This window comes from Anolis carolinensis, chromosome 2 (assembly GCF_035594765.1).
Source record: "Anolis carolinensis isolate JA03-04 chromosome 2, rAnoCar3.1.pri, whole genome shotgun sequence".
Classification (NCBI taxonomy): domain Eukaryota; kingdom Metazoa; phylum Chordata; class Lepidosauria; order Squamata; family Dactyloidae; genus Anolis; species Anolis carolinensis.
Window position 1 is genome coordinate 80,262,532 of NC_085842.1, and position 19,653 is coordinate 80,282,184.

The 19,653-nt window shown below is 44.2% G+C and overlaps 1 protein-coding gene across 3 annotated transcripts in view; it reads left to right on the top strand.

Annotated features, from left to right (window-relative positions):
• Window positions 1–19,653, top strand: part of dnah1 (dynein axonemal heavy chain 1) — a 205,563-nt gene that overhangs the window by 156,758 nt on the left and 29,152 nt on the right. For 2 of the 3 annotated variants that reach the window (XM_062970059.1, XM_062970057.1), the window contains exons 56-61: window positions 2,846–3,037; window positions 6,302–6,469; window positions 6,622–6,813; window positions 7,968–8,099; window positions 16,114–16,239; window positions 16,746–16,865. In XM_062970059.1, coding sequence (XP_062826129.1) covers window positions 2,846–3,037; window positions 6,302–6,469; window positions 6,622–6,813; window positions 7,968–8,099; window positions 16,114–16,239; window positions 16,746–16,865 — 930 coding nt within the window. The remainder of the gene's footprint in view (window positions 1–2,845; window positions 3,038–6,301; window positions 6,470–6,621; window positions 6,814–7,967; window positions 8,100–16,113; window positions 16,240–16,745; window positions 16,866–19,653) is intronic. The other variant, XM_062970058.1, reaches the window with a different exon arrangement.

A 19,653-nucleotide genomic window follows, 5' to 3' on the forward strand; every position in this document is an offset into this window, starting at 1 on the left:
AATAATAATAATAATAATAATAATGATGATGATGATGATGATGATGCAGTAAAGAACTGGTGGGATCACACACTTGCAAAAGTATTGGAAAATGAGCACGCAAAGTTACTGTGGGACTTCCAAATCCAGACTGACAAAGTTCTGGAACACAACACACCAGACATCACCGTTGTGGAAAAGAAAAAGGTTTGGATCATTGATGTTGCCATCCCAGGTGACAGTCGTATTGATGAAAAACAACAGAAAAAACTCAGCCGCTATCAGGACCTCAAGATTGAACTTCAAAGACTCTGGCAGAAACCAGTGCAGGTGGTCCCGGTGGTGATGGGCACATTAGGTGCCGTGCCGAAAGATCTCAGCCGGCATTTGGAAACAATAGACATTGACAAAATTACGATCTGCCAACTGCAAAAGGCCACCCTACTAGGATCTGCTCGCATCATCTGAAAATACATCACACAGTCCTAAACGCTTGGGAATTGTTCAACTTGTGATTTTGTGATACGAAATCCAGCATATTGATCTTGTTTGCTGTTTCATGAAATAAAATAATAATAATAATAGGAGCAACCCCAGGGACCACCCAGTCCAACTTGTTTCTGCCATGCAGTAAAAGCATAAATCCAGTCACCCCCAACAGAGGACCACTAGCCTTTGAAATAGTAGTAGTAGCAATAATAATAATAATAATAATAATAATAATAATAATAATAATAATAATAATAATAATAATAATAATAATAGGAGCAATCCCAGGGCCTACCTATCCCAACCTGTTTATGCCTTGCAGCAAAAACACATAAAAAGCGGTGGCAGGGAAGCCTTGCAGGCTTTTTGGAAATTACATGGAGCCTTTGAGCCAAACTTTTGCCACCCCTACTATGTATTTTGCATGTGACGTTGTGTGCCTTTTACACTGTTTCTGAAGATGGCAACCCTAAGGCAGGCCTATTGCAGGGTTTCCCTCACAAGGCCCCTCCGGTGCCTGGAGACTTCGACAGTGTTCTTGTGACCCCAGGGTTGCTCTGCTTCAGAAGGAAGCAAGCATTTTATTGTATGTTTTTATGTTCATATGTTGTACCCTGCCTTGAGCCATTGGGAGATACAGATAAGAAATAAAAAGTGTTGTTGTTATTTTTATTACCACAAGATCATATGCTTATTTTGGAAACCGCTTTGAGTCCTCCTAGGGATGAAAGAAGTGATATATAAATACAGTAAGTAAGTAAGTAAGTAAGAACATACATTTCTCAGATAAAAGCAGTCTATGTATGACCTGTCCCTGTGTGTGTGGACTCAAACCGAGTCATTGGCACATCAAAAGGTGTTGGAAATAGGGCGGGAAAGAACCCCAACCAAGACCCTTGGTGCCTCATTATCGTATCACCCTCTTGCCTGAAAACCAGTGCTTCCTAGGCAAGGCGGAGCGGGGGGCGGGGGGAGATGTGGCCCCTGCGGAGCCCCGACTGTGCTTCTTGGAGCCTCAAAGGTTCTGTGGAGCACAGTTTGAGAAATACAGGACAAGATAGTAGTAAGCTGATAAGGGGTGGGACATCTGGCATGCAGTGCTGTTGTGGTAGATCTGTGGAAATCAGTTGGAGACCCCAATCAGTTGGGGTTAAATGTTATCAATTGCTAATTTTCTTGGTAACAAAGTTAAAGTTATAGCAACAAAGCCCAACTGAAAAACTGGTAATCCATTTATTGTGAGTGTTGGGTGCAAGAAGATCTGTCAGCTCTCTGCATATATTATATTGTAATCTAATGTTTCCCAACATTGGAATTTTAACTTTATTTATTAGCAGGGAGGTCCCATGATATTCCAAACCAACATTCTTGGGATTCTGAGCCATATGTATTAAACCACCTTTTGGCATGGGATGGGCTTTTATAGATTGAATGGTTGAATAGAAGTACTGTAGGTCTTTTTTCGATCAAAGGTTTTTGTGGGAGAAGTTTTATGTTCTGAAATTCTCTGTCCTATTTATCTAAAAGATACAGGAAGAATTGTCTTCTTTTATCTCTGACACTTTATGCATGTCTGAATCAAATCTAAGGAAGTATGCTTTCAGAGACAGTCACATTCAGGTAGCTACAGATTCCCATCCCATGAAACAGAGAAAAGGTCTTTAAGCAGTTGCCTTATGGATCAAAGTGATACTGTTCCTGAAATTCCAGCACTGATCTGTGTACAACGGAGATTTCTCACCTTTACAACCCATTATGTTCTGATTCTTCCTCCCTCCCTTTCTCTCTCTTTTTCTCTCCCCTCTCTGCTTTTATACCCTCATACTCCCTGGCCTGCTCTGCTCCTCCCTGAGAGCTTCAAAGAGGGGTTATGCAAAAATTCTCCACCATTTTTTTCTTTCTATGTTTATGGAACTTCCCAGAAACTTTCCTGGTGCCACCTCTTTTCTGTCTCAATGCTTGCACTTTTTGTCAGCAAGCTTAAAGTAAGCAAACTGCACGTATCTATGAAATAACTGGATGTTCTTTTTCTGTTATCACTGCTTTAGGTTCCACTCCTTGTATTTTTTTCTCTAGAATATAGGCCCCTTGGGGCAGGAACCTTTCCTCTCATTATTTGTAAACTGTCATGTTTCTATGGTATATAAATGCAACATCATAATCCACAACATCACTGATATCGCTCTGTTTTCATTCTGGCAAATGTGGCTAATGTGATATTGTATTAAAGAACATATTCCAAATTCTATGCACAGCTGATGTTTTAATTTTGTTTAATTTCATGTCTTAATATTGCCACCAGAACAGAATTCTCTATGCCAGATAGAACAGTAATCTGATCTATAGGACTTCTTATTTTTGCCATATTTTCAATTAGGTACGAGCCATGCAACGTCCTCCGCTTGGTGTTAAAATGGTTATTGAAGCAGTCTGCATAATGAAAGGAGTTAAACCTAAGAAAGTGGCAGGAGAAAAGCCAGGCTCCAAAATAGATGATTATTGGGAACCTGGCAAAGGCCTTCTTCAGGATCCAGGGAAATTTCTTGAAAGCCTGTTTAAATATGATAAGGTAAGTGTCATGGGAACACTTATTTCCTTTTCTTAGAATAATAGAATCAGAGTTGGAAGAAACCGCATGGACCATCTAGTCCAACCCCCTGCCGTGCAGGAAAAAGCACATTCAGAGTACCCCTGACAGATGGCCATCCAGCCTCTGTTTAAAAGCTTTCAAGGAAGGAGCTTCCACCACACTCTGAGGCAGAGAGCTCCACTGCTGAACAGTTCTTACTATCAGAATGTTCCTCCTGGCTCTTTTTGAGATAAAATAATGTTAATGAAAAAGAAAGTCATCACAAAAATTTCCAAAAAGTTGTTAGAATGGGCCACAGAAACAGAGTAGAGCAAGTGGGAAATATAGGCCACATAATAAAATTTGAATAATGGGGGGCGGGGGGGAATGGAATCATACCTATATACCTATGCATATGACTTAAAAGAAAACTGGTACAAAATGATGTACCAGGTACATTACTCCACAAAAGCTTGCTAAATGTTACAAAAGTGTACAAAAGAAATGCTGGAAATGTGAGACTCAAACAGGCACATTCTTCCACATGTGATGGACATGTGGAACTGCAAGAAAATATTGGAGAGAAGTTCAAGAGAAAATGCAGAAAATGTTGGATATAATAGTCAAAATGAAATCAGAATATTTTATTAAGAATGTTTGATATACAGAAAGAGAAAAACAAAGAGATATTCTTCAATTACTTAGTAACAGCAGCAAGAATAGTTTACGCCAGAAACTAACAAAAGAAATACCCTCGACAGAACAATGGTAAGTTAAAATAATGGAAATTATGAATATGGATAGATTAACTCAATTGATGAGTAAATGTCAAGGAAAACCCAAGAATCAAACAGACTGGCAACCTATCAAAAATATTTAAAGTGAGAAAAGATGAAAATAATAATATAATCAGAGAAGAGCAAAGAAAACAGTTGCTCCACAGGACAGAAGGAGAGAAAGGGGAAGTAGAAAATAAGAATTTTTATCTTGAAAGGACAATAAGTACATCAGCGTGAAGTAGATGGAAGTTACAATATCCCTTTAATCCACCTCATTTTCCCTATATTCATTACCCTCCTTTATTCTTTTTCCTTTTTTTTGTTTTGTTTTGTTTTTTGTGTGTGTTCTGTTTTTACTCTTTCTACCCCTCTCTCAATGGCCTAACCCATATACCTTCTTTTTATATTAATATATTGTAAATACCTTTGCGTGTTAATAAAAATTACTTTAAAAATAAGATGTTCTTCCTAATGTTCAGGTGGGATCTCCTTTCCTGTAATTTAAACCTATTGCTCTGAATCCTAGTCTCCAGAGCAGAAGAAAACAAGCTTGTTCCCTCCTCCTTGTAATACCCACAGCCCCTCTGAAGCCAGGAAGGCAGGAAAAGTGCAAAGAAGTCCTGCGCCGCCGCCGCCTCCGTGCCTGGGCTCCTTCACCACGCCAGGTCCCGGCAGCCCCAGGGCCTGGCATGGCGAAGGAGAGAGCATGCGAGCAAGCGAGCAAGGGCCTTTGTCGCTCTCCTTCGCTCGCCCACCCTCCATGCCTGGGCTCCTTCAGCCTTCTCTTTTGCAGGCTAAACATGCCCAGCTCTTTAAGCCGCTCCTCATAGGGCTTGTTCTCCAGACTCTTAATCATTTTAGTCGCCCTCCTCTGGACGCTTTCCAGCTTGTCAACATCTCCCTTCAACTGCGGTGCCCAAAATTGGAAACAGTATGGGAGATGCCTGGCTTGACAGCAGTACGTGTGAAAAAGACCTTGGAGTCCTCATGGACAACAAGTTAAACATGAGCCTACAATGTGATGTGGCAGCCAAAAAGGCCAATGGGATTTTGGCCTGCTTAAATAGGGGCATAACGTCTAGATCCAGGGAAGTCATGCTACCCCTCTATTCTGCTTTGGTCACCTGGAATACTGTGTCCAATTCTGTGCACTGCAGTTGAAGGGAGATGTTGAGAAGCTGGAAAATGTCCAGAGGAGAGCGACTAAAATGATTAAGGGTCTGGAGAACAAGTCATAGGAGGAGTGGCTTAAAGAACTGGGCATGTTTAGCCTGCAGAAGAGAAGGCTGAGAAGAGACATGATAGCCATGTATAAATATGTGAGGGGAAGTCATAGGGGGGAGGGAGCAAGCTTGTTTTCTGCTGCCCTGAAGACTGGGGCATGGAACAATGGCTTCAAATTACAGGAAAGGAGATTCCACCTGAACATTAGGAAGAACTTCACTGTGAGAGCTGTTTGGCACTGGAACTCTCTCCCCTGGAGTGTGGTGGAGGCTCCTTCTTTGGAGGCTTTTAAGCAGAGGCTGGATGGCCATCTGTCAGGGGTGCAATGTCATTTTCCTGCTTCTTGGGGTTGGACTGGATGGCCAGTGAGGTCTCTTCCAACTCTATGATTCTATGATTCTAAGTTCAAATTGTCTGATAATGAACCACACATTTTCTTTATTTTGGGGTTAGTTGGGAATGATGTTTCAAGTTATTCCCAGACCAGTTTCATAGAATCCAAAGTTCTTACAAGAGAGATTCTGTGGCTTAGTGATGTGAGTGTTTGATTAGGGCTACAAGAGAGTCCAAATCCTGCTCAGCAGTGAAAACTGACTGAGTGACATTAGGCAAGTCCCACTTTCACAGTCTGAGAGTGCAGAATTAATTTAGTTTGACATCACACTAGCTGCCATGGCTGAGGACTATGGAATTATGGGAGTTATAGTTTGATGAAGTACCACCATTCTTTGGTAGAGTATGCTGCAGACCTTGTAAAACTACAGCTCCCATGATTCCATAGCATTGAGCAAAGGCATTTGAAATAGTGTCAAACTGCATTAATTCTACAGTTTTGATGCCCTGAGAGGAACGAGGACAGGCATCTACTTCAGGTTTGTAAATGTTAAACAGTGGAATTCCTGCAGCAAATTATACTGCAACAAATTATATTCAGAGGTTTCCAGAGTAGGGAATCCATTCTTTTTTGCCAGGGGGTGAGGGTCTGGAAGAGCTGTGGGTGGCCTGTGATTTGTCCACACCTAAATTAGAGTCTTGGTTGCTCAGATATTACATGCATTGCTGTGTGTTCATAAACCATTTTAATGGAATCTGGAAACAGTGCTTAAGACTGGCTATATAATAAGAAGAGAGAAATGTATGGTAAATACAAGGGAAGTGATGTTTTCATTGATGTTACATTGATAAATTTTTGCTATAGAGTTTTGCTGTCATAGCTGACCCTCCGGATTTCTCACACTTTTATCTCTTTTTTTCATTTCAGGATAACATTGCAGATTCTATCATTAAATTAATTCAGCCATATATCGACAGTGAAGAATTTCAGCCATCAGCCATAGCGAAAGTGTCCAAAGCCTGCACATCTATCTGCCAGTGGGTCAGGGCCATGCACAAGTACCACTTTGTGGCAAAAGCTGTGGAGCCAAAGCGAGTAAGAACTACAGCAATGTTATTTCTTGAAAGACATCTATTATATACCTAAAAGGGGGGGGGGGGTGACTGTGGACATTTAAAAAAGGTTTCATAAGAAAAGTGGCTCTTTGCCTGAGAACTTGGCATTCATAACAATTTGTGTTTCCGTAGCAAGCTCTTAGGGAGGCAGAAGAAGACCTACAAGCCACACAGAAGATACTTGATGAAGCCAAGGAACGTCTACGAGAAGTGGAGGATGGCATTGCCCATCTTCAGGCGAAATATAGAGGCACCCTAGCTACCAAAGAGGAGCTGGAGATGAAGTGTGAACAGTGTGAGCAGAGACTGGGTCGAGCTGACAAGGTCAGGGACAGAGCCGGTTGTACAGCCGACTCATTCAAGTTCTATTTTGGCTTTGCAAATCCAGTTACTAATATGAGCAAGTGGCAAATATGTGGCTTGAAAACTGTATTGTGCGGGGGGAGGGGGGCAATATAATCTGTTTTCCAATTAAAAATATGGCTGGATTATGGATGTTGGATACATTCACATTTGCAGCCATATATCAACCTTCCACATTCACTGGGGTTAGGTGCCCCTACAAAAGTGAAAAATCAAAAATAAAATATTTGGTAAGGTTAAAGAGAACAGCTCTTTAGTAATCTCAGTCTTTAAACATGACTCTGTGCTCAATGTCCAACAAAGTTGACCATAGAGTCGCACTGGAAGATCTAGGATTCTTAGAACATTTTAAATAATTTCAAATAATCAAATCCGCAATGTAGGCCGAGTCTATCTGTTGTGTAAGGAACTATCCAATAGCTTCTTCTGCAGTGCCTCCCCACACTTCACCAGCCTGATGCAAAGGGCAGATGTGTTTGCTCTCTCAGCCTTTCAGTGGCCACTGCAGGGTGTGACCAGGGTGGAACTGCATTGGTGCAATATTATAGTGACCTTCTCCATAGCTCCTCCCAGCCCACTCCCTGTTCTCTTTCTGCCAGCACAGTAAGCCTTTTCTGTTCAGGCAGGCCTTTAAAATGTTCGTTGTTTTAATTGTGATAAGTGTAAAGTGATGTGATATATCAGTATTTTATTTTATGTTTTAATTTTTTATCAATAATCATTACTTTAAAAACATTGGCATTTAATTTTTTAACTTCTGTATGCTTTTTAACATAATATAGTTTTTTATATAAACTGCCTTGGATTACATCTCAGGAGAAAGGAGAAGTAATGTGATGTAAACAAACAAAAAATAAAATGAAATACAATATCTGTTCTAATATAAGAATTTAGCCATGTCACAAACATTTTACTCACCCTAATTTGCTGTAATCTTTTACCTTTGGTCACAATGCAAATTATGGCCTCTTCTTTAATTTCCCATAATCCAGTGAAGGCTAGGGGGGAAGGTCCCAGTCATGGTTCTCTTCTCAGATTTTCTGCTGGGACATAGTGGAGGCTTCCTACACAAAGAAGGTGAATGATAACATCTGCATGTTTTTTCCCCCTCTAAGTTAATTAATGGCCTTGCTGATGAAAGGGTGCGCTGGCAAGAGACTGTCCAGAACCTAGATTATATGATCAACAACATTGCGGGAGATGTGCTCGTTTCAGCTGGCTTCATTGCATATTTGGGCCCTTTCACGGTGAGCAAGAGAAACACTTCCCTCCAGAATATCTAAGCTTTGTCCTGATTTATGTTTGATCAAGCATAAGGCCTCTCAAAGGAAAAGGTCTCTATCAGAAGCAACATTTTTCTGTCTACTATGACATTAATGGCGCTCCATGCAGTCATGCTGGCCAACATGACCTTGGAAGTATCTACGGACAATGCCAGCTCTTTGGCTTAGAAATGGAGATGAGCACCTACCCCCAGAGTCAGACACGATTGTACTTAATGTCAGGGGGAAACTTTTACCTTTTTACTATGTCATTAGATCAATTATCTGAACTTACAGTTGTACACTACTATTAGGATTTGATTATTTACCCACTGATGAGGTGCTAAAATGGTTTAATCATGTATACTTTAGAGGCTGTCTTTTTCCTTATGTTTCACACTAATTCTTCAAGAATTCATGTTATCATCAGGTAAAAAAGCAATAACATATTAAGAGGTGTTTTTGGTAGCTAGAAATATTTTGCAAATTGATTCCCTCACCTCTTTTTGTTTGAATGTGATTTGCTGTTAGATTAATTGGGGCTAATGCTGTTTAGTACTAACCAACATTGCAAACCCAATCTAAGAATGATTTGGAACTGCAAACTGATCATGGTTAGCTCTGATTTGTGCTTAACGGCAAAGTGTGACTGGCATTTCATTCAGAATTGCAATGTTGTAATTCTGATTTAAAGCATCATAATTAATATAATTGACATTTTTTCTTCGTGTACTCTGTGAATGCACACTAATGGAGAAGCTGCGCCTGCGCAGGTTCCGACGGAAACTCTTCCAAGCTGAAGTTCAAATTTTGGCGGTAACCACGCCCCCCCTTCCCAAGGGGCATATAAGGCGGCCCCAGGCGCCCGCTCTCCAGTTCCTTTTTTTCCGCCGCAAGGTTCACTTCGGACTCTTCGCATGTCTACTACTCGTTTCAAGCGTTGCATGCAGTGTGCTGCTAAAATTCCTGACTCGGACGGCCACGCCAAGTGCCTCTTCTGTCTTGGCGAGGCTCATGTGGTCAGTACCTGCCGTTTCTGCCTAGCTCTCACAGCTCAGGCCAGAAAGAACAGAGCCGCTAGGCTTAGAGCGGCACTTTACGAAAAATCTCTTGCGCCAGAACCGACTCCGTCGACGTCGGGTACGTCGTCGTCTTCAGCTCTGAGAGCTATGTCGGCGCCACCAGCTAAGCCTCCGTCAGCTAAAGCCTCCTCGGTCTCGTCCAGAGCGTCCAAGACCTCCAGGGCCGCTAAACCGGTCAAGCCACCGTGTACTGTGACGACGGCTACCGCATCGACCCGCTCCGGGAAGGTGGGGCCTTCCTCGACGTCGAGCTCTTTGGCTTCGGTGACCTCGATCCACTCCCGTATCGGCTCCCCTCCGTCCTCCTCTGCTATCAAAATAGCCTTTAAAAGGGCTCACGAGGAGTCTCGTCGAGCGCAATCTGACTCAGCTGTGGTTCCTCCCACACCTGGCAAGTCCTTGAGGGTTGCATCCAAGCAACCGCCGACAAAGAAACGGCTGACTCAGCGCTCCTCTTCCTCGGCCTCCTCAAGGAGAGACCAACCATCTTCCTCGGCAACCTCTTCAAGAAGGTCCTCTCCAATTGTGCCAGCCCAGAGGCCTAGAGATGTTTCTCAATCTCCATTGCACCCCCTGTCTGACGGGGAGCTGCAGGACTCACCCCACCACTCTACCCAAACGGTGGTCAGGGTGCCGGTGCCGGAGCCCCTTGCGCCGCCTCACTCGTCGCGCCAACAGCTCTTCCCTCCCACCTCGACACCGGAGCGTGGCAGACAAACGGCTCGCCTAGCTCGAGCGGCTCAGGCCTCAGCGTCTAAGGATCCTCGGCTCCCGGCCCTCTCTTCCCGCGAGGCCATGCCTCCTCCCGAGACTGTGCTTTCTTCTCCCCCTCAGTCCCCCCAAGGAGCTGAGGAGGAAGATGTTGATATTGATCGCCCAGACTCTGTCCTCTCGGCCTCGGTGGTCTCTCTCGGTCTCGACCTCTCTCCTCCCCACGATGCGTATGAGGCAGACCCGCCTTCTCCTACTGACAATATTCGTGCTTTCTCTGATCAAATGGTCAGAATGGCCGACGCCCTGGGTTTGGAGATCAAGCAGACTTCCAAAGCAGTGTCTGATCCAGTTTTCAAAAGGGTGCAGGCCCAAGCTCCGCTGGCCACGCTACTCCCTTTTCTGCCTTATCTCTTGGACGTTATCCAGGCCTCCTGGAAAACCCCTTCCTCCATTCCTCCGACCTCGAAGAGGATCGAGACTTGGTACCGTACCGACGATGATACCTTGGAGTGGCTCAAACACCACCCCGACCCCAACTCCCTGGTCGTTAAGGCCTCTCAATCCTCAGGTCGTCAGTCGAACACTCCAGCCGACAGAGAAGGGAAGCGCTTCGACGCCGTGGGTCGAAAACTTTACTCCGGAGCCCTTTTGCTTTGCCGCATGGCGAACTATGGAGCCTGCATGGGTGCCTACCAGCAGATTATCTGGGAGAAGGCACAGCCCTTCTTCGCTAAGATGTCGGACGAAGACCGCTCCGTCCTCACTACCCTCCAACAGGAAGCAGACTCGCTTGCTCACCACCAAATACAAATGGCGAAACATACAGGTGATACTGCGGGCAAGATGATTGCCCACGCGATATCCATCCGCCGCCACGCCTGGCTGAGGTCTTCGGGTCTCTCCTCATCTTCCAGACAGGTCATTGAGGACCTTCCCTTTGACGCGCTCGGACTATTTAACTCAGGTACCGATGACAAACTCAAGTCTAATCATGACTTTAAAATTCTTGCGTCTAAATGTGGCGATCAACCGCAACCTCAGCGCACCCGCTGGTTCCCGCACCGCTCCCGCCGCTTCCCACCGCAATCTTTCAGACACCACTCTTTCAGGCGGCCTTCGGGCTCGAATAATCAAACCCATCACCAACCTCGTCGGGGACCTCATCCGCAAAAGCAACGCGGTCGAACCACCCCCGCTCCTCCGCAAGCTAACCGGCGTACCTGACGCCAACCCCTGCCAAAGCTCCTCGCCCGCTACCGATGTAGAGCCCACGCTGCCTCGACCCTCCGGTGCCTTTGCCGACCGCCTAGCCCCCTTCTACAATCAATGGGAGTCCATTACTTCAGATGCATGGGTTCTTCGCATTGTCCAAGACGGCTACGCCTTAGAGTTCACGGACCTCCCACCTACAGGTCGCATTCTCTATTCAACTCCTTCCCCAGAAATACTGGCCGAAGTCGATGCATTACTGGCCAAAGGCGCCATCCGTCCCTCCCCTCCCGAACTGGACCCTTTAAGTTTTTTCTCCAGATACTTTACAGTCCCGAAGAGGGGGGGCGGGCTACGCCCCATTCTGGACCTAAGGGCCCTCAATATATTCATTCGCCCTTCCAAATTCAGGATGGTCTCTATTGCCTCTATCCTCCCGATGCTGCAGCGGGGAGACTACTTTGCCTCCATAGACTTACGAGACGCCTACTTCCACGTGGCGATACGGGAGGCGCACAGACGGTTCCTCTGTTTCAAAGTTCTCGACCAAACCTACCAATTTACCGTTTTACCCTTCGGTCTCGTTACGGCCCCAAGGGTCTTTACCAAGGTCGTCGCCGCCGTAGCGGCCCACCTCAGGCTACATGGCATCACGGTCTTTCCTTATCTGGACGACTGGCTTCTCGTCGGGCCCGATCCGGTTCTTCTCGAAAACCACGTCTCCCTCACGCTGCGTCTTCTAAAGTCTCTCGGCCTCCAACTCAACCCCGAGAAGTCAAATCTCTCCCCGTCAACCCGAATCCGGTTCATCGGGGCCCTCTTCGACTCCATCACAGAGACTGTTTCACTTCCGTTCGACAGATTCCTAGCTCTCCGCCACCACATCGCCCTTTGTCGATCTGCCCGGAGGGTCAGAGCCCGTGCCATCCAAGTCCTTCTAGGCCACATGGCCTCCACGGTTCTCACGACCCCGTTTGCCAGGCTGCGCCTTCGGGTCCTACAAAGGTGGTTTATAGACACTTTCAAACCGTTCTACCACCACAACTCCAGGTACTTGTCGGTACCGTCGTTCGTCCGCCAGTCCCTCTCGTGGTGGACGTCTCACCAAAACGTGTGCAAGGGCCTCCCATTTCACCCAGCCCCGCCGTCGCTAACCATAACCACGGACTCCTCCACCTACGCTTGGGGAGCCCACATGAGCGGTCTAACAGTTCAAGATCTTTGGTCCCCATCCGAGAGGGCCAACCACATAAACTTCCTCGAGCTTCTCGCCACTCTCAAAGCCCTGAAAGCATTCTCCCGCCTCATCCGCCACAAGTCCATCCTCATTCAATCGGACAACCTCGTAGCAGTATTCTACATCAACAAACAGGGCGGTACGGGTTCGAGGAAATTGATGCTCCTCTCCTCCCGTCTCTGGGTTTGGTGCATAGCCCACGACGTACAGGTCTCTGCAATCCACCTGCCGGGCGCCCAAAACGACCTAGCAGATGCCCTCAGCAGGATGACATCTTCCTCTCACGAGTTGAAGCTCGATCCCGAGATCCTCGACGGTCTATTCCTCCACTGGGGACGCCCTACTCTGGATCTCTTCGCGTCTCCCCACAACGCTCAGCTACCCCGCTACGGAGCGAGACTGCCCCCGAACTCCTTCCCCGGCTGTCTAGGGGATGCCTTTCTACTGGACTGGTCGGCGGAGATGCTTTATCTTTTTCCACCGATTCCCCTCATACCGAAAGTTCTCGAAAGACTTCTCTCGATCTCGGTCACAGCGATTCTCATAGCTCCGGCCTGGCCCCGCCAACCGTGGTATCCAGCCCTTCTTCGTCTCTCCAGAGGAACGTTTCGCCCTCTGCCTCCCTCGCCGCACCTTCTCTCACGGGAGGACGGCAAAATTCTTCACCCGGACCTCCCTTCCCTTCATCTCACTGCATGGAGGATTCTTACCTAGCCTCCCTTCCGCAGAACCTGCAAGACGTCCTTCGGGCAGCTCATAAGCCGTCTACTACCAAGGCTTATTCCTATAAACTCTCTCGCTTTCACGCCTTCCTTCGATCCCGTAACATCGACACCTTTCCGACCTCGGTATCGGTGGTCCTCGACTTCCTCATGACCCTCGTCGAGAAGAAACTCTCTCTCGCTTCTATTAAGGCTTATCTGGCAGCTCTTTCCTGGTCCTTTCAACGCCACGGTCAGCCATCTCTCTTCTCTCACCACTTGATCAAAACTTTTCTCCGAGGCTACAATAACATCTGCCCCCCGTCGCTACCACCTACGCCGGGCTGGAATCTAGAACTTGTACTTTCTCAACTCACTTCTACTCCCTTCGAACCGCTTGCCTCGACCGATCTCCGTCTGCTTTCCTGGAAGTTGGCCTTTCTAGTGGCGATCACGTCGGCACGACGGCCATCCGAGCTTGCTGCTCTCAGGGTCGACGAGCCTTATCTACGTTTTCACCATGACCGCGCTGTTCTTCGCCCGGACATTACCTTTCTCCCTAAGGTGGTGTCAGCTTTCCACCTCAACCAAGACATTGTCCTACCAGCTTTCTTCTCTAACCCCTCCTCTCCTCTCGAGCAAAAACTGCACCTTCTTGACGTTCGAAGGGCACTTCTCTTCTACAGGGACCGTACCAAGGACATCCGTAAGACACAAAGACTCTTTGTCGCCTATGCCCAGGACAAGTTGGGTAATCCCATCTCTTCCCAAAGACTGTCCCACTGGATTGCTCAGGCCATTGAGTTGGCCTACGAACTAGCGAAGCGACCTCCTCCTCCATCCATCCGCCCGAGGTCGACTAGGGGCCTCTCGGCTTCAACCGCCTTCCTTAGGGGTATTCCGCTTGACTCCATATGCAAAGCGGCTATCTGGTCAAACCCTCTTACGTTTGTCTCTCACTACAGGCTGGACAATAAAACCTTAAAGGACTCGGCCTTTGCAAGATCAGTACTCTCACCTTGCCTCTCCTGACTCTCAAACGTCTTTTCTCCTTATATTCACCCGCAGGTGACTCTCTATACCTCTCCTTCAAGTTGGGCCGGTCTTTTTCCCCATACCTACCTCTAGGGAAATGTTTTTCCCTGATTGTGTTGAGCAGTTGCTCTGTTGCTTTGTACCGCCTTATTGATCCTGGCGGATATGTCAAAGGCTATGATGTTCTTTCCCCTCTCCCCCCTGGGAGAGCGCTTATATGCACTATACGCAATTGCGTGTTTTTCTATCATGTTTATTGAATAATTTCTATGTTATGTTTCCTCTTCTACTATGCTCATGTTTGCATTGCACTGGTCCTTTCGGACAATTTATTGCACTGGTCTCTTGGGACTGTTATCTCATTATGTCCTAATAAATATGTGTTTGGACATTCACTGATTGTCGAATTTGCCTTGTCCCACCATCTGGGACCTTAGCGTGTCAGTCTCCATTAGTGTGCATTCACAGAGTACACGAAGAAAAAGGACAGGTTGCTCACCTGTAACCATGTTTCTTCGAGTGTACTCTGTGAATTCACACAAACCCGCCCTTCCTTCCCCTCTGGCAAACCTCTCCCTTTCTCGTTGCCTTGGCGGCGTAGGAACTGGAGAGCGGGCGCCTGGGGCCGCCTTATATGCCCCTTGGGAAGGGGGGGCGTGGTTACCGCCAAAATTTGAACTTCAGCTTGGAAGAGTTTCCGTCGGAACCTGCGCAGGCGCAGCTTCTCCATTAGTGTGAATTCACAGAGTACACTCGAAGAAACATGGTTACAGGTGAGCAACCTGTCCTTATCATTGCTGTACAATCACACCAAGCAAAAGTTTTCCACAAATCCTACTTTTGTGGAAGTGATGCAACCCCCCAACACAGCCATTTTAAGGCACCAAAGAATGAAGTGGTGAGTAATGACATGTTCAGCCTTCTCCCGATCATAGGGTGCATTAAGATAGGCATACACAACGGCATCCTGATAGAATCCTGCAAGAAACTGCAATTATCTGTTTCAGCACATCCTACAACAGGGATAGAACTGCCCACATCTTTATTCCTTGCCTCACTAGCCAGCAATTTGAAAATTACCATATTGGGAGGTGGGCATAAGGCTTTAAAGGTAGATTTTAAAGGATAGCATCAAGAGATGTCATAGTTACATCTCTGTAGCTACCTCTTCGGATGTAAGATCTCCATCTCTGTTACCAGTAAGGCCAAGATAAAAAAAATGCAGGGGATCTGTGAATGAAATGATAACATGCAAATATTCAGCTGTAATGTCTTAATTGAACTGAAAAGTGAAATTGTCAGAAATATTAAAATTAACAGTGTATTTTTAATTGCAAAAAAGATATACAGGCATTGAAAGTGTTAAAATGATGCAATGACTAAGCAAAACCAGTAGGGTAATATAAGCAGGTGTGCCTGTGAGTTACTCACTTCTCCTGTGTGAAGACTTCCTTCTGTGTGAAGAATGCCTCAGTGTAAAGAGTGCTGTTTTTGACTGCTCCAAGGAGAGAGCTGCTTCAGTTGGAAGTTTGTATGTTCTTTATCTGCATGAGAGAGAAGCCCAGCATGAAGGCAAGAAGCTGAAGCAAAAATATAACAAGGAAGTATAAAGAACTTTGCTTATGCTATGTTATGAAAACCTTGTTTTTGTAAATAGTACAACCATATTATTTTTCCACAAGAAAAGCATCAGAAGGAAGATAACAATAGTCTGTGTGTTCTTATTTCGTCTTATACTGGCTACTGGTTCTGGGTCACACTGCTGCTGCTAAATAAGCTACTCTGCTGTATGCTTTTGTGGTGAGGGTCTTTTGTTATTAAGCCCATTCGCCAAACAGAAACATCATCAGACAGTTGCTGCCCAAGGAGATTTGAATATAAAAGATCCAGGCACATAGACCTCAAAACTCCCCTTCAATGCCAAGAGCAAATAATAGAGGGGGCTTGAGCATAAATAGTTAGGATTTCATGTAAGTAAAATTGCATTGATTTCATAAGAAATGAAATATTATCCTTCATAGGGTCACTACCGCACAGCACTTTGCGAGGATTGGCTAAATCATCTGGACTCATATAATGTTCCACATACTAAAGAACCAAACTTGATTACTACACTTGGAGACCCAGTGAAAATACGATCATGGCAGGTAATGTTCATTCTTTTCTGTACTTCTGTATGCATCAAATAGCAATACTCCTTTTCAAAATGAAAAACAGATACAGTACATGCATTTCAGTGTGGGTTCTGTTATTTATCAGTATTGGCCATAAGTTGCTGTAGTTGAAATGCTATGTCCTGGGATTTTGTCAGAATTAAATTTATTGACATAGTTCAGTCCAATGTATGAAAACTTTGCAAACATGTCCTTGTTTCCTTGATCCTACTTTCATTGTAGGCATGCACCAAGTTGTTGTTTGAAATGAAAGTTTAACCATTCAACAGAATGCAAAATATCATACTTAGCTCTTTATCTTCCCATCAATAACAGGAATAATATGATTTGTGTAAAATGAAGAGATGAAAATTGGTTTGATTGGCATAATTTGCTTTTTTGTTTAGAAAATGTGTTCTGCTTGGGCAGTTTTTTTGTTTAGGGGGAAACACACAGACATTTGCATTTACTGTAAAACTGAGCTTTTTCTTATTAAACAGATAGCAGGTCTGCCCAACGATACCTTATCTGTGGAGAATGGAATGATAACACAGTTCTCTCAGCGCTGGACTCTATTCATAGACCCTCAGGGACAAGCCAACAAATGGATAAAAAATTTGGTAGGTATTTCTCTTTCTAGCATTGTGAAACAAAGTTCACTTCTAACCACGTTCACTTTTTCCTCTGATGTTAAAGGCCCATTCATATAAACTCTTGTATTTACATCTCATACCTACAATTTCCAATTTAGAAATGTTAGATGTAGTTGTGAAAGATGATACCCTTATTTATCTGAACGTATGATGACTGAATGTTTTAAGATTCATATTCATCTCCCCACTGACATTGTGGTTTCTTCTAGTCTTTTCTTCATGCAAAGATTGTCATGATAGAGAAAACCAAAATTCATCTTCAATAAAAAGTTTGGATGTTTGTCCCTCAATTTCAAGTTCTGATTCTGTAATTTGAAAACCAGTCAGTGTGAAGCAAAATCATAACAGAGTGCTGAACTGTGAATTGTGAATAAAAACAATCACCTCTGGAACAATAGATAGTATAATTAGAACAGGATGGACTCAACACTGGTTTTTTCATTAAGACATTCTAGTCTATATATTTGTAGAAATGCTCTGACTCACTGCTTGCATATTATAATTTATTATGCTTTATTTTCTATATATATAAAAGAGTGATGGCATCAGGGCAGTGGACAAAACAACAAAAGTACAGGCCCCGCAACCTCGAAATTTGACAACACAACCCATCATCCATGCCTCCAGGTTGATACAACAAAAAGAAAAGAAAAATAAAGTCCTAATTAGAGGGAGAGCAATAATTTTTTTTATCCAATTGCTGCCAGTTTAGAGGGCTAATCTCTGCCCACTTGGTTGCCTAGCAACCAGCCAAGGGACAGCCAGGTTTCAGTTAGGGGACAGGCAGATTTAGGCCTCACTTAGGCTTCTTCCACAGATTATCTGATTTTAACTGGATTATATGGCAGTGTAGACTCAAGGCCCTTCTACACAGCTATATAACCCATTTATAATCTTATATTATCTGCTTTGCACTGGATTATCTTGACTCCACACTGCCATATAATCCACTTCAGTGTGCATTTTATCCAGCTGTGAAGAAGGAGCCTCATATAATCCAGTTCTAAGCAGATAATTTAAGATTATCAATATACAGTAGAGTCTCACTTATCCAACGTAAACAGGCCGGCAGGATAAGTGAATATGTTGGATAATAAGAAGGGATTCAGGAAAAGCCAATTAAACATCAAATTAGGTAATCGTTTTACAAATTAAGCACCAAAACATCATGTTATACAACAAATTTGACAGAAAAAGTAGTTCCATGCGCAGTAATGCTATGTAGTAATTACAGTAGAGTCTCACTTATCCAACACTCGCTTATCCAATGTTCTGGATTATCCAATGCATTTTTGTAGTCAATGTTTTCAATATATTGTGATATTTTGGTGCTAAATTCATAAATACAGTAATTACTACATAGCATTACTGTGTATTGAACTACTTTTTCTGCCAAATTTGTTGTCTAAGATGATATTTTGGTGCTTCATTTGTAAAATCATAACTTAATTTGATGTTTAATAGGGTTATCCTTAATGCCTCCTTATTATCCAACATATTCGCTTATCCAATATTCTGCCAGCCTGTTTATGTTGGATAAGTGAGACTCTACTGTACTGTATTTACAAATTTGCCACTAAAATATCACAATGAATTTAAAACACTGACTACAAAAACATTGATTATGAAAAGGCAGACTGCGTTGGATAATCCAGAACATTATATACGTGAATGTTGGATAAGTGAGATTCTACTTTAATATGAAATAATTACTGGGATAGAATAATGCAGAACAATATAATCTCTAAAACCAGGACAGTAAATAAACAGGGGAATTCCACACAGGAAACAATCAGGGCCATCTAACACCTCCCAACAAAGTATTCCCATCATCAAAGTCTGGAAAATCCTCTGTTTTCTCAGGGCCACAGACAGTAGAAGCACATAAAATATTACAAATAACACCACTCTGAAAACAAGGGAATTCCAGACAGGAAAGAATCAGAGCCAGCTAACACCTCCCAACAAAAAATTCACTCAGGGAGGAAGCAGCCAGGCTTTAAAGCTGCAAGGCCATTACATCCTAATCATTTTTCCTAATTGCAGCATTCATACTTGCCTCCAACAAACAAAAAAAAACCAATCAGAAATATTGTATATTCACAACCTTTAGGAAATAATATCCCCTGATGGCGCAGCGTGTTAAAGCGCTGAGCTGCTGAACTTCTGGACCAAAAGGCTGCAGGTTTGAATTGGGGGAGCGGAGAGAGCCCCCACTGTTAGCCCCAGCTTCTGCCAACCCAGAAGTTCAAAAACATGCAAATGTGAGTGCATCAATAGGTACTGCTCCGGCGGGAAGGTAACGCCGCTCTATGCAGTCATCCCACATGACCTTGGAGGAGTCTATGGACAACGCTGGCTCTTCGGCTTAGAAATGGAGATGAGCACCAACCTCCAGAGTCAGACACGACTGGACTTAATGTCAGGGGAAAACGTTTACCCTTTACCTTAACTACCACCAGTTCCTCAATACTTTATTTCCCAGACCACCAGACTTCGCCACAGCAACGCGTGGCCGGGCACAGCTAGTATTTAATAAAAGAACATTTCTAAAATAAAAAAGTGATACAACAGATTATAGGATAATTCTGCCTGAAATGCAGGAATTTATATTCTACCATCTAAGGAAATACATTAATAAATATTCTTAATGTACTAAAAAGCAAAAATATACTATTCAAGGAGTAAGAACATGATTTATTACTAGTCTTAATGAAATATAGACTTATCATAAATGCACGTTATATTATTCTTC